The 26,608-nt window shown below is 45.4% G+C and overlaps 1 protein-coding gene across 1 annotated transcript in view; it reads left to right on the plus strand.

The window, feature by feature from the left end:
• Positions 1 to 443: 443 nt before the first annotated feature.
• LOC308317083 (uncharacterized protein) overlaps positions 444 to 26,608 on the plus strand; it is a gene marked incomplete at its 3' end in the record, with an annotated part of 110,115 nt that continues 83,950 nt past the window's right edge. The window contains exons 1-3 of the mRNA XM_080765874.1: positions 444 to 473; positions 14,528 to 14,657; positions 17,039 to 17,160. Coding sequence (XP_080622000.1) covers positions 14,546 to 14,657; positions 17,039 to 17,160 — 234 coding nt within the window. The 5' untranslated portion in view covers positions 444 to 473; positions 14,528 to 14,545. The remainder of the gene's footprint in view (positions 474 to 14,527; positions 14,658 to 17,038; positions 17,161 to 26,608) is intronic.

Raw genomic sequence — 26,608 nt, forward strand, 5'->3', positions numbered from 1 at the left:
TTGTAATATAAACACATGTTCACATGTTCTCCTCTAGGCGTGTTGTGTTGTGATATAAACACATGTTCTCATGTTCTCCTCTCTAGGCGTGTTGTGTTGTGATATAAACACATGCTATCGTCATGGAGGAGGAGAAGGAGAGATGTTCTTCTCAGCATCAGAGGTTCGGGGGAAGCCAGCAGCAGCAGCAACCACAGCAGAGGAGCAGGTCTGCGTGTCTGATGGGGATGATGGACACTGTGTCTGAGGGAGTAGCTGTCATCAATGACGTTGATGATGGTGGTGACGATGACGATGGCGGCTCCAGCATGGACTTCTCCTCCAAGGGCCGTGAAGAAGGAGAAGAAGAAGGAGAAGGTCTTCTAGACGACACCACCAGCTCTGGAGACGACGAGGAGGAGGTGGAGGAGTCCCACCACCACCGCCTAACGGCAGACGAGGAGGTGGAGGAGTCCCACCACCACCGCCTAACGGTAACTACACTATCAAGGCATAATATAGAGCCCCCTACCAGGGCCCAGGAAATGATTCCCCGTTAACTTTCCTCCATTTCAAAAAGTATTCATTTAAGGACCTTTTAAGCCTCGTACAAAAGCCGACTCCAGTCGTGACAAATCATGACGACAAACGCAATGTTTTTGGGCCGAACAAAGAATTAGAAAGAAGACAAAAAAACGGCAGGTTTATACAACCCTTTTGTTGTTGTTGTTTTTCTTCTTTGCAAATTATTTTTTTGGTCCAAAATATTGTGTTTGTTGTCACGATTTGTCACGACTCCAGTTGGCTTTGTCCGCGGCGTAACCGTCTTTAAATAAATACTTTTTGAAATGTCTATGGGTAAAATGTCTATGGGTAAAATGTCTATGGGTAAAATGTCTATGGGGAAAAATGCATTGGGAATCATTTCTTGGGCCTGGCGTCGTCATGAACGGGGGCGGGACTGCGACGCTCTATAAGGCATTCCCTAACGACAGTGGAGTGTGAATGAATGAATGAATGAGTGAACATTGTTGAATATCTTGAGTGAGTGTAAATGTGTCTGACAGAGTGGTTGTTCTCAGTGCTAGTGTTGTTTTGACAGAGTGGTTGTTCTCAGTGCTAGTGTTGTTTTGACAGAGTGGTTGTTCTCAGTGTGTTGTTTTGACAGAGTGGTTGTTCTCAGTGCTAGTGTTGTTTTGACAGAGTGGTTGTTCTCAGTGTGTTGTTTTGACAGAGTGGTTGTTTCTCAGTGCTAGTGTTGTTTTGACAGAGTGGTTGTTCTCAGTGCTAGTGTTGTTTTGACAGAGTGGTTGTTCTCAGTGCTAGTGTTGTTTTGACAGAGTGGTTGTTCACAGTGTGTTGTTTTGACAGAGTGGTTGTTCACAGTGTGTTGTTTTGACAGAGTGGTTGTTCACAGTGTGTTGTTTTGACAGAGTGGTTGTTCTCAGTGTGTTGTTTTGACAGAGTGGTTGTTCACAGTGTGTTGTTTTGACAGAGTGGTTGTTCACAGTGTGTTGTTTTGACAGAGTGGTTGTTCTCAGTGCTAGTGTTGTTTTGACAGAGTGGTTGTTCACAGTGTGTTGTTTTGACAGAGTGGTTGTTCACAGTGTGTTGTTTTGACAGAGTGGTTGTTCTCAGTGTGTTGTTTTGACAGAGTGGTTGTTCTCAGTGCTAGTGTTGTTTTGACAGAGTGGTTGTTCTCAGTGCTAGTGTTGTTTTGACAGAGTGGTTGTTCTCAGTGCTAGTGTTGTTTTGACAGAGTGGTTGTTCACAGTGTGTTGTTTTGACAGAGTGGTTGTTCACAGTGTGTTGTTTTGACAGAGTGGTTGTTCACAGTGTGTTGTTTTGACAGAGTGGTTGTTCTCAGTGTGTTGTTTTGACAGAGTGGTTGTTCACAGTGTGTTGTTTTGACAGAGTGGTTGTTCTCAGTGTGTTGTTTTGACAGAGTGGTTGTTCTCAGTGTGTTGTTTTGACAGAGTGGTTGTTCACAGTGTGTTGTTTTGACAGAGTGGTTGTTCTCAGTGTGTTGTTTTGACAGAGTGGTTGTTCACAGTGTGTTGTTTTGACAGAGTGGTTGTTCTCAGTGTGTTGTTTTGACAGAGTGGTTGTTCTCAGTGTGTTGTTTTGACAGAGTGGTTGTTCTCAGTGTGTTGTTTTGACAGAGTGGTTGTTCTCAGTGTGTTGTTTTGACAGAGTGGTTGTTCACAGTGTGTTGTTTTGACAGAGTGGTTGTTCTCAGTGTGTTGTTTTGACAGAGTGGTTGTTCACAGTGTGTTGTTTTGACAGAGTGGTTGTTCTCAGTGTGTTGTTTTGACAGAGTGGTTGTTCACAGTGTGTTGTTTTGACAGAGTGGTTGTTCTCAGTGTGTTGTTTTGACAGAGTGGTTGTTCTCAGTGTGTTGTTTTGACAGAGTGGTTGTTCACAGTGTGTTGTTTTGACAGAGTGGTTGTTCTCAGTGTGTTGTTTTGACAGAGTGGTTGTTCTCAGTGTGTTGTTTTGACAGAGTGGTTGTTCACAGTGTGTTGTTTTGACAGAGTGGTTGTTCACAGTGTGTTGTTTTGACAGAGTGGTTGTTCACAGTGTGTTGTTTTGACAGAGTGGTTGTTCACAGTGCTAGTGTTGTTTTGACAGAGTGGTTGTTCACAGTGTGTTGTTTTGACAGAGTGGTTGTTCACAGTGTGTTGTTTTGACAGAGTGGTTGTTCTCAGTGTGTTGTTTTAGTCACAGGGGCTATATCTTGCCCCCTTAACCCTTATCCCTGTGTCCCCTGAATACCACCCTGGAACCCACTGTGTCCCCTGGACCCCACTGTGTCCCCTAGACCCCACGGTGTCCCCTGGACCCCACTGTGCTAAATGTGAGGTGGGGGGTGCGACCAATGCTTGTGCTGTACTGGACAGAGTTTTGTGTGTGTGTGTGTGTGTGTGTGTGTGTGTGTGTTCATTCAGAGTGAATACTCTATTATTATCATTTAAAGCAGTTAGTCCTACTGTACACATGATATTCCCGAGTATAAAGCTGACAGGTTTGTTTGTGTTGGACGAGCTTCAGAAGTGCTTTGGTTTACACACAACTTCAAGAGACCTGACCTGTGACCTCACTCAGACTCAGAGCGGGTTCACTCCCCCAACGTAAACTCTGCCAGTCAGACAGAGTTGTGCAAGCTGTTCTCTTTCTGTCCGTCTGTCTGGTAACTGGAAGCCTCTTGGGGTAGTTAGTGGTTCATCTTAGGCTGACCGCCCAAAAGTATCATATTTGAACTGGGTGGGGGGGGGACGACCCTCTAAAACGGGGGTCCCCGGAACGTCCAGACCCCCAGGAACGCACCCAGGGGGCCGGGCCGGTTCCCGGGCGAGCCGCCCCGCGTCCTAAACGGTTGAGAAATGACAGTTACCGTGTGGGGGTCCCCAGGGGGTCCCTCTACTGTACTGTCACTGTACTGTACTGTCACGTCCAAAATCATATACAGTTAATATGTGTGTGTTAGGCTGCGCAACAGGGACACTTGGTGGTGAAAACCAACCAAACGCAAATTTCCTGCTCGGACAGACGGACGGACGGATACAGCCAGGCTCCTCATAGGAGTGGTTGCTCCGCAAAAAAAGAAAAACACAAAAAAATCACACGGGTGTGAAGTGAGGGGCGCTAATATATTAGCGCCCCTCACTTCACACGGGTGTGATTTTTTTTCTCCAAACATTAAATGCCATTAACAATCCCACAGATTGAGTGGTAAACATCACAGCTGCAGCAGGAAGCAGAGACGTTATGTAATGACGCTGACAGGGGCCTGGTTCCTGTCCTGTGTGGATGACGATCTAGGAGCTCACACAATGTCTGGCGACGCTGTGAACTTGTAGACCTTCAAAAACAGGCTCATGGAATCCCCCCCCCCCCCCAATACAAGCAGCCCCAATGCACTGCGAGGCGTTGTAGAGCTTGTAGATTGGCTATTTTCACATTGTTTTTGCCACCACGTTTCTCGCGTAATATTTGCGTCATTGAGTCATCCGTGTGGAGCGTGGCGCTAACATTTGGATTGGGTTGACGGTTGTTTAACCCATTTTGGAGCCGGGAACCCCTTTTGGTGTCAGCGTTATGTTATGCTTTAGCTATTGAAAAATAGCAGATCTACAAGCTTGGCGCGCTACGAGCTTGTAGGTCTGCTATTTTTTTGAAAAATCGAAGAACGACTGACATTTTTAGAATCTGATCTCAGGTCAGAATGGGTTAATCAGACCCAGTGTGTTTCCAGTGGAAACCTCGTATGAATCTGATCTCAGGTCAGAATGGGTTAATCAGACCCAGTGTGTGTCCAGTGGAAACCTCGTATGAATCTGATCTCAGGTCAGAATGGGTTAATCAGACCCAGTGTGTGTCCAGTGGAAACCTCGTATGAATCTGATCTCAGGTCAGAATGGGCTAAAGGCTTTAGTGTTTAAGAAGATTAAACAGTCAATCGCGTTAAAGACTCAAATCACTGGAGGATCTTGATCTGCAGACTCAACTTTCTTCTCTTTTCTTTCTTGCCCTGGATCGTAAATGAATGAACTGATTTAAAACCGTTTTGTCCAACACGGACTGATGTCTACCATGACATGGATATGGATTTATATGATTTATTATATCTCTTAACAGGATCTGTACTGTAATCTACTCCCTCAGAGTTTAATTCTACTGTAATGTTCTCCCTCAGAGTTGAATTCTACTGTAATGTTCTCCCTCAGAGTTGAATTCTACTGTAATGTTCTCCCTCAGAGTTGAATTCTACTGTAATGTTCTCCCTCAGAGTTGAATTCTACTGTAATGTTCTCCCTCAGAGTTGAATTCTACTGTAATGTTCTCCCTCAGAGTTGAATTCTACTGTAATGTTCTCCCTCAGAGTTGAATTCTACTGTAATGTTCTCCCTCAGAGTTGAATTCTACTGTAATGTTCTCCCTCAGAGTTGAATTCTACTGTAATGTTCTCCCTCAGAGTTGAATTCTACTGTAATGTTCTCCCTCAGAGTTGAATTCTACTGTAATCTACTCCCTCAGAGTTGAATTCTACTGTAATCTACTCCCTCAGAGTTGAATTCTACTGTAATGTTCTCCCTCAGAGTTGAATTCTACTGTAATCTACTCCCTCAGAGTTGAATTCTACTGTAATGTTCTCACTCAGAGTTGAATTCTACTGTAATCTAATAATTGGGCAGAGTAATGCTGTGTTATTATCGACACAGCTGGTCTCTGATTGGGCAGAGTTATGCTGTGATATTATCGACACAGCTGGTCTCTGATAGGGCAGAGTAATGCTGTGTTATTATCGACACAGCTGGTCTCTGATTGGGCGGAGTAATGCTGTGATATTATCGACACAGCTGGTCTGTGATTGGGCGGAGTAATGCTGTGATATTATCGACACAGCTGGTCTCTGATAGGGCGGAGTTATGCTGTGATATATTATAGACGCTGGTCTCTGATAGGGCGGAGTTATGCTGTGATATATTATAGACACAGGTCTCTGATAGGGCGGAGTTATGCTGTGATATATTATAGACACAGGTCTCTGATAGGGCGGAGTTATGCTGTGATATATTATAGACGCAGGTCTCTGATAGGGCGGAGTTATGCTGTGATATATTATAGACACAGGTCTCTGATAGGGCGGAGTTATGCTGTGATATATTATAGACACAGGTCTCTGATTGGTGCAGGACAATTCACAGACAATGCATCGAGGCCGACATTTACGACCCAAAAGCTACTTAACCTTTTTTCTTCTTCAATCGACATGAAAAAAAAAACCCCAAACTAAAACACTACAAACTAAAACAAACAAACAAACAAAAAAATAATATAGACCTATGTTTTTCTAATTGGGTGTAATTAACCACTTAACTTAGCAGTTTAAACCATCGTCACCACAATAGTGAAAGCATTTTGTACCGGATAACGATTTAACCATTTCAGCCCTGCACTTTACTTCCTCATTATGACAAATTGCAGATCTGCAAACTTTCACCAGCACCGCACGACGACGTGCTGTGAGCTTGTAGATCTGCTATCTTAAAGGGACACTTCACCCTTTTTGCAAAAAAAATATATGTTAATGACGTTTAGAAGCTTTAGAACACTTCCCTGGGGGTCTTTATGTGTGTAATATGTGGTTTTAGATATTTTAGATTGTAGCAGTGAGCCCGGTGTCTCTGATGTCATGGACACTGGTCTCACTACCTTCCTGGACTACAATTCCCATAATGATTTGGTGCACTGCTCCTCCTTGTGGATAGGGGGGAGAGCTGTCTTACTGAGACAACATGTAGTCCAGGAAGGAAGTGAGCCCAGTGTCCATGACATCAGAGACAACAGGCTCACTGCTACAATCTAAAATATCTAAAACCACATATTACACACATAAAGACCCCCAGGAAAGTGTTCTAAAGCTTCTAAACGTCATTAACATATATTTTTTTGCAAAAAGGGTGAAGTGTCCCTTTAACTAACAACAACAACAACAACAACAACCGTGTCAGTGTATCTTTTACAGCCTCCTTAGCATCGGTAGCCGGGCAGTAATTATGTATTTTGATGATTCTCAGAGAAAGCAGCGCAGGCCACTGGCATCGTTACTCTAGTGTTTTCTGTTCTTTTTTACATCATGCCCCGTGGACTTCACTTCCCCGTGGACTTCACTTCCCCCGTGGACTTCACTTCCACTGCGTTCCAGAACGAACGCAGCGTTGTGAAATGTCAAAGCGTTGTATCTGTCCTGTAAACACAGGAAGCCACGTTCTGTAAGACCATGAAAGGTTATAACATGTTGTAGCCACTCTATAAGAGTCAGAAGGACACATTGTGAGCTTGTAGATCGGCTTTTTTTCTCAAACAGTGAGTGAGTTTAACCACTAAATGTGTACATTTAACCCTATTAACACACTTTGCAAGGACCCCACTTTGAGAGCCGTGTGTGTGTGTGTGTGTGTGTGTGTGTGTGTGTGTGTGTGTGTGTGTGTGTGTGTGTGTGTGTGTGTGTGTGTGTGTGTGTGTGTGTGTGTGTGTGTGTGTGACTGTGTGTGTGTCACACACACACACACATAAATAGCAATGTGACACCGGGGGTCAACATGCTTCATCCCTCTCCTGTTACGTAACTCTCTCTCTCTCTCTCTCTCTCTCTCTCTCTCTGTCTCTCTGTGTGTCTCTCTCTCTCTCTCTCTCTCTCTCTCTCTCTCTCTCTCTCTCTCTCTCTCTCTCTGTCTCTCTGTCTCTCTATCTCTCTCTCTCCAGAGAAGTCAACTCTGTGTCAAACTCTCTCTCTCTCTCTCATACACTCACGCACACACACACACACACGCTCACACACACACACACACACACACACACACACACACACACACACACACGCACACACACACAGACACACACACACACACACACCCCCCCCCCCTTCCCGGTTGTTTAAACCAGAGCCTTCTATTGGATGAGAGTTAGACCAAACGAGGGCTCAGAACCCACGCCGGCCGGTCACCTGGTTCATGTAACTTTGAAATAGTGACAAAATTATTAATCGATTCATCTTTTTTTTCCTTTTGCAATTAATGTCATACCTTTTTCAGACCGTCTCCATGTGGAGGACCCCCACATTGCCCCGCGGACCCCCGTTTGAAAAGATATGCCAGGGACCCCCCATAAGAGGAGATGTTTACACAGGGACCCCCCATAAGAGGAGATGTTTACACAGGGACCCCCCATAAGAGGAGATGTTTACACAGGGACCCCCCATAAGAGGAGATGTTTACACAGGGACCCCCCATGAGAGGAGATGTTTACACAGGGACCCCCCATGAGAGGAGATGTTTACACAGGGACCCCCCATGAGAGGAGATGTTTACACAGGGACCCCCCATAAGAGGAGATGTTTACACAGGGACCCCCCATGAGAGGAGATGTTTACACAGGGACCCCCCATAAGAGGAGATGTTTACACAGGGACCCCCCATAAGAGGAGATGTTTACACAGGGACCCCCCATGAGAGGAGATGTTTACACAGGGACCCCCCATGAGAGGAGATGTTTACACAGGGACCCCCCATGAGAGGAGATGTTTACACAGGGACCCCCCATGAGAGGAGATGTTTACACAGGGACCCCCCATGAGAGGAGATGTTTACACAGGGACCCCCCATGAGAGGAGATGTTTACACAGGGACCCCCCATAAGAGGAGATGTTTACAGCTCTAGCAGAGACTCCCAACCATTTTAATTTCAAGGACCCCCCATTTAATGGCATTTCTATCTCTCTCTGTGTGTGTGTGTGTGTGTGTGTGTGTGTGTGTGTGTGTGTGTGTGCGTGTGTGTGTTCAACGGGTGCTATTCTGGGGGTGCAGCTCGGGGGCGTGTCGGTGCCAGCGGGCATCGGGTTTCACAACACCGTCAGTACCACCGCGGTCACATGGTCACATGGTCACATGGTCATCCAGTGACCGTCCACTGGTTTTCAACCCTTTTCACATCAAGGTCCAGCTATTGAGCATTTGAGCCACAGAACCACCGTTTGATGACATTTCTTCTTCGTTGGTCTTTATTTTGACTCGAGTGGGTGGGGGATCCCGTTCATAGACTGTAACGGTAGCCACGCCCCTCAGAACATGCGCGACTTTATGGTCATTTTTTTTAAATGGGACCATCATTTTCCAAAAAGAATATTATGACATTAGAAATGAGACTTTAAACTAGTGACTGGAAGCAGAAAGTATTCATGACCATGTTTATTAAGGTAATACAGTCTAGGAGGTGAAGTTGAGGTTTGTTCAGATTCAGAAGACTTTTGTAGAATGGAGCTCAGGGTCCAAATGGGTTAAAAAGGCGATAAAGACGTCGTTGGCGCTACGGGAGTTGCTAAAAAAGCAGTTAATTAAGTCGTTGGCAGACATTGAGTTTAAGGTCACTTACGCCAAGTACACTTTTCATGTTGTGTAAGTACACTTTTCATGTGGTCCCCGGACCACCGGTTGAGAGTCTGTTGGTCTGTCCGTGGGTTGTTGACTCCGTGAGAGAGAGAACCCGATAACAATACAGTCCCTTTTCCATTTGTCTCACTTAGAAACGCTTCATAACACTTCCCCCCCCATTAAACACTAGAACTCTGGCTCTGGGTAAAACAGCACTGCTGGAAAATGTATACCACATTTTGTTTACCTTAAGTAAAAGTATCGATACTGCAAATATAGAAATTGTCCGGTAATCGAAAGTTACTCGAGTAAAAGTGCAACGACGCACACGCACACGCGCGCACACCGACACAGCTGGCCTCCATCAGAGGCCAAAGAAACTACTGTGCAAATATTAGAAGTTGTTCCACAGAACTTTGACCCACTTGAGCCTCGGTTTGTTTGTCCTGCTGATACTGTACATACTGTACCAACCGGGATCACTTTTAATTAACTCTTTATTATTTATTCACACTTTATTCAGGGGCTAGAATCGGTATCAACACACACACGTGTGTGTGTGTGTGTGTGTGTGTGTGTGTGTGTGTGTGTGTGTGTGTGTGTGTGTGTGTGTGTGTGTGTGGGGGTGTGTGTGTGTGTGTGTGTGTGTGTGGGTGTGGGTGTGTGTGTCAGTCATATTGGTGGGCAGCGTTGACAGTTTGTTTAGTTTGCATACATTTACAATGTAAATGTATGCAGACACAGTGACGCGCGCACACACACACACACACACACACACACACACACACACACACACACACACACACACACACACACACACACACACACATTTTAAATGTTTATTTATGTCCACATAATCAGAAGTATAATACCTTGTACAAAGGACATAAACACTGCCAGTTTGACTGTGGGAGAGCAGCCAGTTACAACGTGCATGGACGGCAAAGCATCGTTACATACAGTACAGCTGACATGTGGGACACAGGACAGCATCGTTACATACAGTACAGCTGACATGTGGGACACAGGGCAGCATCGTTACATACAGTACAGCTGACATGTGGGACACAGGACAGCATCGTTACATACAGTACAGCTGACATGTCAGACACAGGACAGCATCGTTACATACAGTACAGCTGACATGTCAGACACAGGACAGCATCGTTACATACAGTACAGCTGACATGTGGGACACAGGACAGCATCGTTACATACAGTACAGCTGACATGTCAGACACAGGACAGCATCGTTACATACAGTACAGCTGACATGTCAGACACAGGGCAGCATCGTTACATACAGTACATCTGACATGTGGGACACAGGACAGCATCGTTACATACAGTACAGCTGACATGTCGGACACAGGGCATCATCGTTACATACAGTACAGCTGACATGTGGGACACAGGACAGCATCGTTACATACAGTACAGCTGACATGTGGGACACAGGACAGCATCGTTACATACAGTACAGCTGACATGTCGGACACAGGACAGCATCGTTACATACAGTACAGCTGACATGTGGGACACAGGGCAGCATCGTTACATACAGTACAGCTGACATGTCGGGACACAGGGCAGCATCGTTACATACAGTACAGCTGACATGTCAGACACAGGGCAGCATCGTTACATACAGTACAGCTGACATGTCAGACACAGGGCAGCATCGTTACATACAGTACAGCTGACATGTCAGACACAGGGCAGCATCGTTACATACAGTACAGCTGACATGTGGGACACAGGACAGCATCGTTACATACAGTACAGCTGACATGTGGGACTCAGGACAGCATCGTTACATACAGTACAGCTGACATGTCAGACACAGGGCAGCATCGTTACATACAGTACAGCTGACATGTGGGACACAGGACAGCATCGTTACATACAGTACAGCTGACATGTGGGACACAGGGCAGCATCGTTACATACAGTACAGCTGACATGTGGGACACAGGACAGCATCGTTACATACAGTACAGCTGACATGTCGGACACAGGGCAGCATCGTTACATACAGTACAGCTGACATGTGGGACACAGGACAGCATCGTTACATACAGTACAGCTGACATGTCAGACACAGGGCAGCATCGTTACATACAGTACAGCTGACATGTCAGACACAGGGCAGCATCGTTACATACAGTACAGCTGACATGTGGGACACAGGACAGCATCGTTACATACAGTACAGCTGACATGTCAGACACAGGACAGCATCGTTACATACAGTACAGCTGACATGTCAGACACAGGACAGCATCGTTACATACAGTACAGCTGACATGTCGGACACAGGACAGCATCGTTACATACAGTACAGCTGACATGTCAGACACAGGACAGCATCGTTACATACAGTACAGCTGACATGTGGGACACAGGACAGCATCGTTACATACAGTACAGCTGACATGTCAGACACAGGGCAGCATCGTTACATACAGTACAGCTGACATGTGGGACACAGGACAGCATCGTTACATACAGTACAGCTGACATGTCGGACACAGGACAGCATCGTTACATACAGTACAGCTGACATGTCGGACACAGGACAGCATCGTTACATACAGTACAGCTGACATGTGGGACACAGGACAGCATCGTTACATACAGTACAGCTGACATGTCAGACACAGGACAGCATCGTTACATACAGTACAGCTGACATGTCAGACACAGGACAGCATCGTTACATACAGTACAGCTGACATGTGGGACACAGGGCAGCATCGTTACATACAGTACAGCTGACATGTGGGACACAGGGCAGCATCGTTACATACAGTACAGCTGACATGTCAGACACAGGGCAGCATCGTTACATACAGTACAGCTGACATGTGGGACACAGGGCAGCATCGTTACATACAGTACAGCTGACATGTCAGACACAGGGCAGCATCGTTACATACAGTACAGCTGACATGTGGGACACAGGACAGCATCGTTACATACAGTACAGCTGACATGTGGGACACAGGACAGCATCGTTACATACAGTACAGCTGACATGTGGGACACAGGGCAGCATCGTTACATACAGTACAGCTGACATGTGGGACACAGGACAGCATCGTTACATACAGTACAGCTGACATGTGGGACACAGGACAGCATCGTTACATACAGTACAGCTGACATGTGGGACACAGGACAGCATCGTTACATACAGTACAGCTGACATGTGGGACACAGGACAGCATCGTTACATACAGTACAGCTGACATGTGGGACACAGGGCAGCATCGTTACATACAGTACAGCTGACATGTGGGACACAAGACAGCATCGTTACATACAGTACAGCTGACATGTGGGACACAGGACAGCATCGTTACATACAGTACAGCTGACATGTGGGACACAGGACAGCATCGTTACATACAGTACAGCTGACATGTCAGACACAGGACAGCATCGTTACATACAGTACAGCTGACATGTCAGACACAGGGCAGCATCGTTACATACAGTACAGCTGACATGTGGGACACAGGACAGCATCGTTACATACAGTACAGCTGACATGTGGGACACAGGGCAGCATCGTTACATACAGTACAGCTGACATGTGGGACACAGGACAGCATCGTTACATACAGTACAGCTGACATGTGGGACACAGGACAGCATCGTTACATACAGTACAGCTGACATGTGGGACACAGGACAGCATCGTTACATACAGTACAGCTGACATGTGGGACACAGGACAGCATCGTTACATACAGTACAGCTGACATGTCGGACACAGGACAGCATCGTTACATACAGTACAGCTGTTGCATTGTGTAAATAACAGTAAATAACAGTAAATGTATTCAATAATAACAGTGTAAATAACAGTACTGTAGATGAGTAGTGGAAATATCACAATGTTCCGTACTAATATCACTGAAGTACAACAGATCAGTGGTTTGTTTTCAAGGTCCATTCATATTTATTCTCACCATTTGATGAGATGTTTGCCTCTCAGACCCAAAGCTAAGGAAGATGTTGTTTATCTTTTCAGGAGGTCAAAGAACCATGTTCACAACATCCACTCTATTCCTCTGAGCACATCTGCATTCTGTAGAAACCATGTTCACAACATCCACTCTGTTCCTCTGAGCACATCTGCATTCTGTAGAAACCATGTTCACAACATCCACTCTGTTCCTCTGAGCACATCTGCATTCTGTAGAAACCATGTTCACAACATCCACTCTATTCCTCTGAGCACATCTGCATTCCACAGCAAAGGCCACGTGTGTCCGTGTGGTGTGAAACTGTATGCTCAAAGTTTTAGGCCTGACATCGGAAATTCAATAAATGTCTGAAAAAAACCTTATGTTTCTGTATCAGTGGTGCTCAATATTTCATGTCCAGGACCCCCAAAAATCATGTAATTGGTCACCCCCCCCCCCCCCTCCCCCCCCCCCCCCCATAGAAGCAAAGATGTTAGTTAAAAACGCTGTGAAAGAATATACATTCAAAGATTTGCGCCACATTTTCACGATTTTTTCAAAAATCGCAGACCTACAAGCTCGTAGCGCGCCACTCTGTGGCTCGCTATGAGCTTGTAGATCTGCTGTTTTTCAACAGATAAAGTATAACATGATGTTTGAAACACCAAAAAGGGGTTTAAGCATAATGACACATAATTATAACCCCCTTAAAACAAACTGCTCAACCCCCGTCAGCCGGTCAGCAAGTGGATTCATGAAAGTATGTGTTGTATTATAGACAATATATAGACAATATTTTATTGTCTTATCAACAATTGAATGCCTCTGGATGTAATACAATGTATCCCGTCATTAAATATATGCCCTTTAGTCCAAGTAATGGTGTTTGAAATATGAATAACGTTCAAATATACTGTGGTTTCTATGTCCTTATTTGGACATGCAGAGTAGCTTGAGATAGCTGGAGTCAGTGCATGGCACTAGGGAGCCCCCTGGTGGCCGCAACACGTAATCTAAAGTGTTTCTGGGCTTTCGCACGACCATGAGCTAAACACTGGTCCGGGGACCCCCAGGGGTCCTTGAGGAGGTTCCACGTGGTCCGGGGACCCCCAGGGGTCCTTGTTAGATCCTTGACCCTTTCAGGTCCATTTATGTTTAATTGTTAAAGGACCACTTCACCACTTTTCAACCTATCTTCATATAATAGGTCCTCACTAATAATCATGATAAAATGGCACGATTTCTTAGTGTCTCATAGGAGGGCTGTGTGCAGTTTAGAAACCGTCTTCCTTTTTTTTACAAAAATGTTTAGATCTTTTTGGGGTTGAAATGCCTCATACTTTGATGGGGTTGAAATGCCTCATTCTTTGATGGGGTTGAAATGCCTCATACTTTGATGGGGTTGAAATGCCTCATTCTTTGATGGGGTTGAAATGCCTCATTCTTTGATGGGGTTGAAATGCCTCATACTTTGATGGGGTTGAAATGCCTCATTCTTTGATGGGGTTGAAATGCCTCATACTTTGATGGGGTTGAAATGCCTCATTCTTTGATGGGGTTGAAATGCCTCATACTTTGCCACCACGTGCTGAAGAAATGTTCATTTTCAGATCTTCTGGTGTTTTTTGTCTCCCCCTGCAGGCGGACAGCTGTCTCTACATGAAGACCAGCAACCCGGAGTTGAGTCACCACGGAGCGTTCAAGTTCCGACGACAACACAGCGAGGACGTCGGCTGTCTGCGGCGAGGAAGCCTGGGGGGCGCGCTGACAGGTGGGTTTCACCCCCCCCCATAGGGGGCGCTGCAGTGATGTAAATAGGGCACGTTTTGCGTCCCAAAACGCACTTTATAGTTTTGGGCCGCGATACACACCAACAACCTCTGTGTCCACGGGATGCACTACTGTACTCTGTCTGTGTCTACGGGATGCACTACTGTACTCAGTCTGTGTCTACGGGATGCACTACTGTACTCAGTCTGTCCACGGGATGCACTACTGTACTCAGTCTGTCCACGGGATGCACTACTGTACTCAGTCTGTGTCCACGGGATGCACTACTGTACTCAGTCTGTGTCCACGGGATGCACTACTGTACTCAGTCTGTGTCTACAGGATGCACTACTGTACTCAGTCTGTGTCTACAGGATGCACTACTGTACTCAGTCTGTGTCCACAGGATGCACTACTGTACTCAGTCTGTGTCCACAGGATGCACTACTGTACTCAGTCTGTGTCCACAGGATGCACTACTGTACTCAGTCTGTCCACGGGATGCACTACTGTACTCAGTCTGTGTCTACAGGATGCACTACTGTACTCAGTCTGTGTCCACGGGATGCACTACTGTACTCAGTCTGTGTCTACAGGATGCACTACTGTACTCAGTCTGTGTCTACAGGATGCACTACTGTACTCAGTCTGTGTCTACAGGATGCACTACTGTACTCAGTCTGTGTCCACAGGATGCACTACTGTACTCAGTCTGTGTCCACAGGATGCACTACTGTACTCAGTCTGTCCACGGGATGCACTACTGTACTCAGTCTGTGTCTACAGGATGCACTACTGTACTCAGTCTGTGTCCACGGGATGCACTACTGTACTCAGTCTGTGTCCACAGGATGCACTACTGTACTCAGTCTGTGTCTACAGGATGCACTACTGTACTCAGTCTGTGTCTACGGGATGCACTACTGTACTCAGTCTGTGTCCACGGGATGCACTACTGTACTCAGTCTGTGTCCACGGGATGCACTACTGTACTCAGTCTGTGTCTACAGGATGCACTACTGTACTCAGTCTGTGTCCACGGGATGCACTACTGTACTCAGTCTGTCCACAGGATGCACTACTGTACTCAGTCTGTCCACGGGATGCACTACTGTACTCAGTCTGTGTCTACGGGATGCACTACTGTACTCAGTCTGTGTCCACAGGATGCACTACTGTACTCAGTCTGTGTCCACAGGATGCACTACTGTACTCAGTCTGTGTCTACGGGATGCACTACTGTACTCAGTCTGTGTCTACGGGATGCACTACTGTACTCAGTCTGTGTCTACAGGATGCACTACTGTACTCTGTCTGTGTCTACAGGATGCACTACTGTACTCAGTCTGTGTCCACGGGATGCACTACTGTACTCAGTCTGTCTACGGGATGCACTACTGTACTCAGTCTGTGTCCACGGGATGCACTACTGTACTCAGTCTGTCTACGGGATGCACTACTGTACTCTGTCTGTGTCTACAGGATGCACTACTGTACTCAGTCTGTGTCTACAGGATGCACTACTGTACTCAGTCTGTGTCTACAGGATGCACTACTGTACTCTGTCTGTCTACGGGATGCACTACTGTACTCAGTCTGTCTACGGGATGCACTACTGTACTCAGTCTGTGTCTACGGGATGCACTACTGTACTCAGTCTGTGTCCACGGGATGCACTACTGTACTCAGTCTGTGTCTACAGGATGCACTACTGTACTCAGTCTGTGTCTACGGGATGCACTACTGTACTCAGTCTGTGTCTACAGGATGCACTACTGTACTCAGTCTGTGTCTACGGGATGCACTACTGTACTCAGTCTGTGTCCACGGGATGCACTACTGTACTCAGTCTGTGTCCACGGGATGCACTACTGTACTCAGTCTGTGTCTACAGGATGCACTACTGTACTCAGTCTGTGTCTACAGGATGCACTACTGTACTCAGTCTGTGTCCACGGGATGCACTACTGTACTCAGTCTGTCTACGGGATGCACTACTGTACTCAGTCTGTGTCCACGGGATGCACTACTGTACTCAGTCTGTCTACGGGATGCACTACTGTACTCAGTCTGTGTCTACGGGATGCACTACTGTACTCAGTCTGTGTCCACGGGATGCACTACTGTACTCAGTCTGTCTACGGGATGCACTACTGTACTCAGTCTGTGTCCACGGGATGCACTACTGTACTCAGTCTATAATACATGTGAATGTGGGCATTTCGGGAGAAAATAATGCGGTAAAACAATAATCTACGGACACGATCGTTTCTGCATGCCCGCCGCGCATCCGATGACCTCATCCTACGTTATCAAAAATAGAATCCACGTAGGAGCCGTTGTAGAACAGTAACAGTATATAATCAGTCGTTCTTCCTCCAGGAAAGTACCTCCTGCCGTACGCAGCAGGACAGCAAACATGGCAACCGTCCTCCGAGACGTCCAACCTCCGCGCCATGTCCCAGACGCTGGGGAAGTCCGCCCCCTCTCTCACCTTCAACCAGGTAACTAAGCCCCGCCCCCTTCTGTAGCATCGCAGGCGTGCGTTAATGACGTTAAACCACCCCCCCCCCCCTCGTGTTATATTGCTTAATAATAGCATTCGTTTTCCGGGACCGAATATAGAAAGATGGCAGATAAGCTTTGTGTGTGTGTGTGTGTGTGTGTGTGTGTGTGTGTGTGTGTGTGTGTGTGTGTGTGTGTGTGTGTGTGTGTGTGTGTGTGTGTGTGTGTGTGTGTGTGTGTGTGTGTGTGTGTGTGTGTGTGTGTGTGTGTGTGTGTGTGTGTGTGTGTGTGTGTGTGTGTGTGTGTGTGTGTGTGTGTGTGTGTGTGTGTGTGTGTGTGTGTGCGTGCGTGTCAAAACATTTTCCTGGTCGTCACAACTCACAAGAGAAAGGGTTGTTTTATCATTTAAAGGACCACTTCACCACTTTTCAACCCATCTTCATATAATAGGTCCTCACTAATAATCATGAAAAAATGGCGCAATTTCTTTCTACTCGGTCTGTGTCTCATAGGAGGGCTGTGGGCAGTTCAGAAAGCGTCTTCCAGTGACATCATCGATGGGGAATACAAGCTAATAGAAACTGCAGGCTTTCTAGTCCTGAAAAGTTGCAATGCGAAAATGGAAGCCATCGTTCTCACGATAATGAAAATCTAAACTTTTTTTGTAAAATAATAATTGTTTAAAAAAGTGAGGACCTATTATATGAAGATAGGTTGGAAAGTGGTGAAGTGGTCCTTTAAGAAAGAGTTTTTGAGAGAGAGATACATTTCTTTAGACATTAGGAACATATTCAGGTGAGTGGTGTGATCATATAGTCGCCTAAAGCCCCGTTCAGACCGAAGAAGCAGAAGCTAGCTTCTGCTTCGTGGTCCCATGTTATCTCTATGCAGAACAGCTTCTGCGTTTAAAAGCTGGAAGAATAGCTTTTTTTTGTTTTTGCGTTTTTTTTTTCTCACCGAACCTGAACTTTAAAGCAGCTTTTAAAAGCTGGAGCTTTAAAAATCTGCGTGTAGCCAATCAGAGCACAGCATGGTTTGAGGAGGCGGAGTTGAGCTCATTTTACAAAACCAAAAAGCTCTGGAAAAGCTGTCCGACCCAATTGTCCGCATTAAAAAATAAACTTTTTAAATATGGGCTGTATATGAAATATGAATGGATATTTGGCAAGACCATAGCATATTTATCGATAGAAATTAAAGTTTATATGAGAAACAAGTTGTCGAAGCGGTGAAAACAGGTTGTGTTCCGTGTTCCGTCGCGAGTGTCACGTTTCTGGGGACAAGTGATCGTGCATTCACCCCCCCCCCCCCTCCGGTTCTCATCGAAGCTATGGATGGACTACTGAACTGAACTCTCCAGAACGCTATCCGTCGCTGACGCTGATGGACTAAACAGTGCACACACACACGGTTGATAAATTAGCAGATATAGATAGATAGACAAACTAAACAATATAGTTGTGTCGGAGTTTTCGCCAAAACCTTCCCCGAGAAGAGGGGAGGAGCAGCCCGCTCTCAGGGCGTTTCTGTGCCGTTTCCTCGTGTGTCTCTCGGTAGTATGTTGAAGCTTTTGCGCAGTCAATCATACCTTTAAAATAAATAATGAATAGCCTTTATATCAGTTGTATGTACCCCCTCTATTTACCCCCCCCACACACACACACACACACACACACACACACACAGTACGTAGTGCAGTAGTCCCGACTCCCTAGTACTGGAACGCCGAGGAGAGCTGTGCTCGGAGACGATTTGCTGGACGTTTCCTCGCACTAAAATTAATTGCCCTTGTCGCGGGACCTCGCCCTGAGCACAGGGTGTTGACCACTGGTGTACGCTCCTCGACACCCAGTCTCAACTTAGGGGGTCCTCCGCGGGCCGGGCCACAGGGTCCAGAAGTCGGTCCACTTTCGCTCGGGGACCTATAGGTTCAATTGGTTTATTGCGTTCATGTATGTAGGCCTATCGGCTATCGATGAACCTCATAGCATGATATTGATTATTAATGAAGTAATTAAAGTATGCCTAGCCTACTAGCACAATGTTTCACATCATCTGCTAATTAAAAGCAAACTTTAAATGTGCTGATGCTGTAGTGAGGGTCCGGGGGGTGGAGGAGCGGTCTCCTACTGCCACATACCGGTAGCCAGCCGAGGAGGGTCAGTGACGGACTGAATGTCCGGAAATCACACGTAAACATAAGCTGTTTTAATTGCTTTTACGACGTGCTGGATATATACAATTGTATTTCTACGGTATGCTCTTTCTAAATCAACATTAACATTACATACAGAGCCGCCATTTAAAAAAATGCCAGGAGGGTTTCGCTCGTGGCCTGGGGGAGACGAGAGCGGAGTGGGGGGAGAGACATGAGCACTGAAGACGGGGAGGATTGAGATCCCGTCCGTTCGGTTATTTACACACAAGTTTACCAAGATTATATTCTTTATTCATCGATACATAGGCTATGATGTAACTAAATATATAATTATGTCTCCTCTACAGTCGCTATTTTACATTTTAGACTTTCAAATGCGCATCTGCTCAAACTGCCTGTCTCTCGTCTCAAAGCCAGACAGCCAGTCCAGGCAGCTTGAGTGACAGGTACCTTGTACACGCCCACTTTCTCAAAAAAAAGCTGCGTCTTTTAGAGTTCTGCTTTTGCTTTTTAAAGCAGCTTCTTCAGTCTGAACGGGGCTTAAGTGTCATGTACGAGAAAAACGGCAAATCTACAACGTCTCTCTCTCTCTCTCTCTCTCTCTCTCTCTCTCTCTCTCTCTCTCTCTCTCTCTCAGTACACACATCTGTCTTTGCATGTGGAGGTGTGAGTGAGTGATTATTCTCTCGGTTGCCCGGGCAACTGGCTGAGACTTCCGACTATGGGACGAGAGAGCGCGCGCAGCTGTGTTGCTTCTAATGCAGACCTAGCGTTTCCTCATACAATTCAACTCAAAGGAGCTTTATTGGCATGAGAAAACATTATGTTTACATTGCCAAAAGAAAGTGTGAAAATACAATAAAGTATATATACAGTTGGAGGCTACGGCATTTTTTTATAAACGGAGCCATGTCGCATCGCATCGTTACATTCATGTTATAAAACAGGTTATAAAGCAACAAGTAGCAGCATTTTGTTTTGCAGTCACAACTATACAACGAGCTGACCACTGGAGGGCGCTGATGTGTTTCTGTTGGTTTTTTGGAAGTACAGTACTGCTGCACATCTGTGTGTTTTCATGTCAAATCATAGCAGATCTACAAGCTCATGGTGTGGCACTGTAGATCTGCTATTTTTGAAAGATCATGAAAATGTGTCGCACATCTTTGAATATATATTCTTTCACAGTGAATGTTTTTAAAAGGACAACTTTAGTTTATTTTTTTCAACCAAGGTTCATGTTTTAGGTTGTTATTAGTGAAATTACAAGGTGAGTGTTCATTTTCTTTCATTTGCTGCTTTCTTTTGTTTTTGGGATTTTAGCAGTTTTTGACAGGGGGGGCGGGGGCATTCGAGCATGGGGCTAAATATGTATTTTTTTTTACAAAATATGGCGATTTTTTAATTTACTGTAGTCCTAATAAACCCCAGGTAATTACATCTGGCCACAAAAGATCACAGGATCTATTGAATGTGACAAACTGACATATTGAGCCTATACACACAGTATAAGCCTTCTCCCAGTAGGCTACCTTCACAATCAGTAGATCCTGTGATCTTCTGTGGTCAGATGTCATTTCCTGGGGTTTATTAGGACTATAGTAAATAATACAAAAATGTTTTTCTGACTTTGCCATCAGTCACCGTGCTCAAATATTCTGCCGTACAGTGTATGGTCTATTTAGGGCCAGATAGCAATTTAGTTTACTTTGGGTTTTTGTTGTTTCAAGCCAATAGTTTTCATATTTTTGTTTCTGTTGATTCATAATTTGGTTGGGTGGGATTTGTTGTGGAATGATGTCACTGTCCTGGGGCTGGTTATTGTTGGTGATGGTTTGTTAAGAGTCAGGACCAGCTGACTGAGGGGACTCTTCTCTATGTTCTATGTTCATGATGGCTTGTTAAGCGTCAGGACCAGCTGACTGAGGGGACTCTTCTCTATGTTCATGATGGTTTTTTAAGCGTCAGGACCAGCTGACTGAGGGGACTCTTCTCTATGTTCATGATGGTTTGTTAAGCGTCAGGACCAGCTGACTGAAAGGACTCTTCTCTATGTTCTATGTTCATGATGGTTTGTTAAGCGTCAGGACCAGCTGACTGAGGGGACTCTTCTCTATGTTCTATGTTCATGATGGTTTGTTAAGCGTCAGGACCAGCTGACTGAGGGGACTCTTCTCTATGTTCTATGTTCATGATGGTTTGTTAAGCGTCAGGACCAGCTGACTGAGGGGACTCTTCTCTATGTTCTATGTTCATGATGGTTTGTTAAGCGTCAGGACCAGCTGACTGAGGGGACTCTTCTCTATGTTCTATGTTCATGATGGTTTGTTAAGCGTCAGGACCAGCTGACTGAGGGGACTCTTCTCTATGTTCATGGTTTGTTAAGCGTCAGGACCAGCTGACTGAGGGGACTCTTCTCTATGTTCTATGTTCATGATGGTTTGTTAAGCGTCAGGACCAGCTGACTGAGGGGACTTATATGTTCATCTCTTGGCTTTTCAGGGCTTTATAATGACAGGATTTGGGGTCACTCAGTTTTAGGTGTTTCCAAAATGTGATGGCTCTTTTTTCAATGTTGATAATTAGAGGGTATTGGCCTAATTCTGCTCTGCATGCATTGAGTCATTCCTCTGGACCCTCTCTCTCTCTCTATCTCTGTGCGTGTCGGGGTGTGTGCTCTGTACCCAGAGCACACACACTCACACACACACACACACACACAGCTCAGCGTGCATGTCGGTGTGTGTGCTCTGTACCCAGAGCACACACACACACAGCGCAGCGTGTGTGTGTGTGTGTGTGTGCTCTGTACCCAGAGCACACACACACAGCGCAGCGTGTGTGTGTGGGTGCTCTGGGTACAGAGCACACACACACAGCGCAGCGTGTGTGTGTGTGTGTGTGGGTGCAGCGTGGCGCTCGGTGCTCTGTGCGGGTATAGGAACAGAGCATGACGTTCATCGTAGCAGAGCGTCTGCGATCTGCTTCTTCCCTCGCCGCGCTGTGGCGTCGTGAGTCGTGACCACATGGACCAGTCCAGCATTCTGAGGAGACGAGGGCTACAGGTACTGAGACACAGAGACACGGGGACACAGGGACACAGAGACACAGACACAGACACACTGAGACACACTGAGACACACTGAGACACACTGAGACACTGAGACACAGAAACGGCAAAACATGTTTTTTTTTCTACACGCAGCTGAGCAGAGAGGGAGCTTAGTTTGAATGTGTGTGTGTGTGTGTGTGTGTGTGTGTGTGTGTGTGTGTGTGTGCGCTTGTAGATTTGCTATTTTTAAGTGTAAAATCAAACAAATATTTTTCTTTATCCACAAAATCAACTGTAGATGTAGTCTACTCATATGATATTTACTCAACTAAAACTAGACTAAAACCCAAATAATTTCAGATGACTAAAATATGACTAAATCTAAATAAAAAAATTATTCAAAAGACTGACTAAAACTACATAAAACAATTGCTGTCAAAATCAACACGGGTTACATGAGTTTGAGAAGCTTTTTGTACCAAGAGTCGCCGATAGCTTCCTGACTCTTAACCCATTCTGAACGGGAACCCATTTTGGTGTCAGCATCATGTCGTGCTTTAGCTATTTAAAAAGAGCAGATCTACAAGCTCGTAGCGCACCACTCGTTGTAGGTCTGCTATTTTTGAAAAAATCGAAGAACGACTGACATTTTTAGAATCTGATCTCGGGTCAGAATGGGTTCATCAGACCAGTGTGTGTGTCCAGTGGAAACCTCGGATGAATCTGATCTCAGGTCAGAATGGGTTCATCAGACCAGTTGTGTGTGTGTGTCCAGTGGAAACCTCGGATTAATCTGATCTCAGGTCAGAGTGGGTTAAGTGTTTCAGAATCCAGAATGAACATCACAGCTTCAACAGGCTCGGAAAGGAAGTGGGGAGACTTCATTCCTTTTTCCTTCTTCTTATGCAAGGCCTGTGGTTTTGTTGTTCTGCAGGAAAGGGAAGGCAACCGGAACGCCAGAGGAGATTAAACCCATTCTGACCTGAGATCAGATTCATACGAGGTTTCCACTGGACACACACTGGTCTGATTAACCCATTCTGACCTGAGATCAGATTCTGAAAATGTCAGTCGCTCTTCGATTTAATTTTTTTTTAGCAGATCTACAAGCTCATAGCGCGCCACCGAGTGGCGCGCTACGAGCTTGTAGATCTGCTGTTTTTTCAACAGCTAAAGCATAACATGATGCTATAACACCAAAATGGGTTCCCGTTCAGAATGGGTTAAAAACAAGTCCCATTTGTAGAGTGAAATTGCGCAACGTTCCACAAGCAGGTCAGGCGTTTGAGATATCCGTAGGAATGAAAGGAGACGTAATCATTCCAACCACCGGTCTGTCAACTGTTCGTATGCTTTGATTTCATTGGTATTATGGGAAACACACTGTGAAACTCACCTGTGTGTGTGTGTGTGTGTGTGTGTGTGTGTGTGTGTGTGTGTGTGTGTGTGTGTGTGTGTGTGTGTGTGTGTGTGTGTGTGTGTGTGTGTGTGTGTGTGTGTGTGTGTGTGTGTGTGTGTGTGTGTGTGTGTGTGTGTGTGTGTGTGTGTGTTGTTTTTTGGCAGCACATTTCAATTTTAGTTTAGTCTTTGGAACTAAACTTCGTTTCGTTTTAGTCACCTGGAATGTTTTAGTGTTAGACTATAGTTTTAGTCGACTAAACATCATAAGATTTGAGTCGACTAAAATCTACAGTTGATTTAGTCGACTAAAATGCATTTTGATGCCGTCGTATTGGCTGATTTTACACTGTTTTTACACGATTTTACAGCTTGTAGATCGGCTATTTTCAGCATTCAACAAAGTGTAAAATGACTTATACCGGATCTCTTGTCCACTAGAGCCCTTCTTAACATTTTAGTCTCGTTTTTTATTCGTTGACGAAATCGTCAGTATATTTAGTCTTAGTTTTCGTCGTCATAACTTAGTCTTCATGTATTTACCGTTTAGTTTTCGCCAGTGGAAAAAGGCGGTCGACGAACATTCTTCGTCTTAGTTTTTTTACTCGACGAAAACAACACTGGTTGCACCGCTCCGTTCACACAGGTGTGACATTTTGTAGAATGCCTTCACGGGGTCTCAGTGGGTTAACCCATTCTGAACGGGAACCCGTTTTGGTGTTAGCATCATGTCATGCTTTAGCTATTGAAAAATAGCAGACCTACAAGCTCATAGCGCGCCACCGAGTGGCGCGCTACGAGCTTGTAGGTCTGCTATTTTTGAAAAATCGAAGAACGGTCTGACATTTTTAGAATCTGATCTCAGGTCAGAATGGGTTAATCAGACCAGTGTGTGTGCAGTGGAAACCTCGTATGAATCTGATCTCGGGTCAGAATGGGTTAAGTGCGAAGGGATTTGCTCCAGCCGTGCTCGGCAGCACTGCTCAGTGAAACACTGCTAACTTTGGGCAACAGCAGCTAATCTGCATGAGCCTTTGTTAGCAGCTTGGGCCTTTCTTTCCTTTTGTAATGCCTTTTATTCCCAGTGTAGTCCCATGGGCCAGGGGGTCTCCAACAAGGGGGTCCCAGGGGCCAGGGGGTCTCCAACGAGGGGGTCCAGGACCCACATATCCTAGGATTCTTTAGTTTTGTCTCCACCAGGCCGAAGGCATGGGGAGAGAGTATATATGTTTTGCACGCCGTCCGTGTGAGTCTCTGTGTGTGTCCGTCTTTTACCAGCTAATCTCCGGCACCGTTAAAACCCGGTCGATGCCACATTTTTTCCACACACGCTCCCTGGATGCCAACGATGAACCTCTGCCCCCAAATGTTCCAGAACGGCCTGTTCTAGCGCCACTCTATTGCATGCGACGAATGATAATGATGATAATGACTAGTGATAATGATCACTGTCTAGGTCACTGTCTAGGTCAAAAGGTCACTGTCTAGGTCAAAAGGTCACTGTCTAGGTCAAAAGGTCACTGTCTAGACGGAAAAATAAACACACCCGTGTGAAGTGAGGGGCGCTCTCATCATCATACATCATCATTACATCATCTCATCCCGGCCAATCAGAATTTGCGTCCTCACCTACGTCGTCAATGTTTGTGTTTATACACAAACACTCAAAACAGTTCTCATTGTCGATGGCATTTACTGTCTGTGTTGGGACAACATGTGGGTTACATACACCCAAAGCTAGACATAAGACAACGTGTGGGTTACATACACCCAAAGCTAGACATAAGACAACATGTGGGTTACATACACCCAAAGCTAGACATAAGACAACATGTGGGTTACATACACCCAAAGCTAGACATAAGACAACATGTGGGTTACATACACCCAAAGCTAGACATAAGACAACATGTGGGTTACATACACCCAAAGCTAGACATAAGACAACATGTGGGTTACATACACCCAAAGCTAGACATAAGACAACATGTGGGTTACATACACCCAAAGCTAGACATAAGACAACATGTGGGTTACATACACCCAAAGCTAGACATAAGACAACATGTGGGTTACATACACCCAAAGCTAGACATAAGACAACATGTGGGTTACATACACCCAAAGCTAGACATAAGACAACATGTGGGTTACATACACCCAAAGCTAGACATAAGACAACATGTGGGTTACATACACCCAAAGCTAGACATAAGACAACATGTGGGTTACATACACCCAAAGCTAGACATGAGACAACATGTGGGTTACATACACCCAAAGCTAGACATAAGAAAACATGTGGGTTACATACACCCAAAGCTAGACATAAGACAACATGTGGGTTACATACACCCAAAGCTAGACATAAGACTACATGTGGGTTACATACACCCAAAGCTAGACATAAGACAACATGTGGGTTACATACACCCAAAGCTAGACATAAGACTACATGTGGGTTACATACAATTCAATTCAATTCAAAGGGCTTTATTGGCATGAGAAAACATACGTTTACATTGCCAAAGCAGAAAGAACAATACAACAATACAGCGATACAATCAAAACAAAAATGATGTACTTTGAAGGTCAGAATCTTCAATAGATCAACTTCTATGTACCAAGGTCACTCAATGCAGGTATAGTGCAGGAATATACACAATGATTAGTCTTTAGGGTGGTTGTGTTCCATTTGATATCCTTCTCCTATCACAGCAACTCACAAATCTTGCTGCTGTGTTTGCACATTGTTGTACTTCGCCCAGCAGATATGGGAGTTTTTTGTCATTGGTCATGTTTTCAAAATCTCCGTGTGTGGTTGTAATCTGTGGGAAGT

The sequence above is a fragment of the Protomyctophum bolini genome (genome assembly GCF_963924005.1).
Source record: "Protomyctophum bolini genome assembly, chromosome: 6".
Lineage (NCBI taxonomy): Eukaryota > Metazoa > Chordata > Actinopteri > Myctophiformes > Myctophidae > Protomyctophum > Protomyctophum bolini.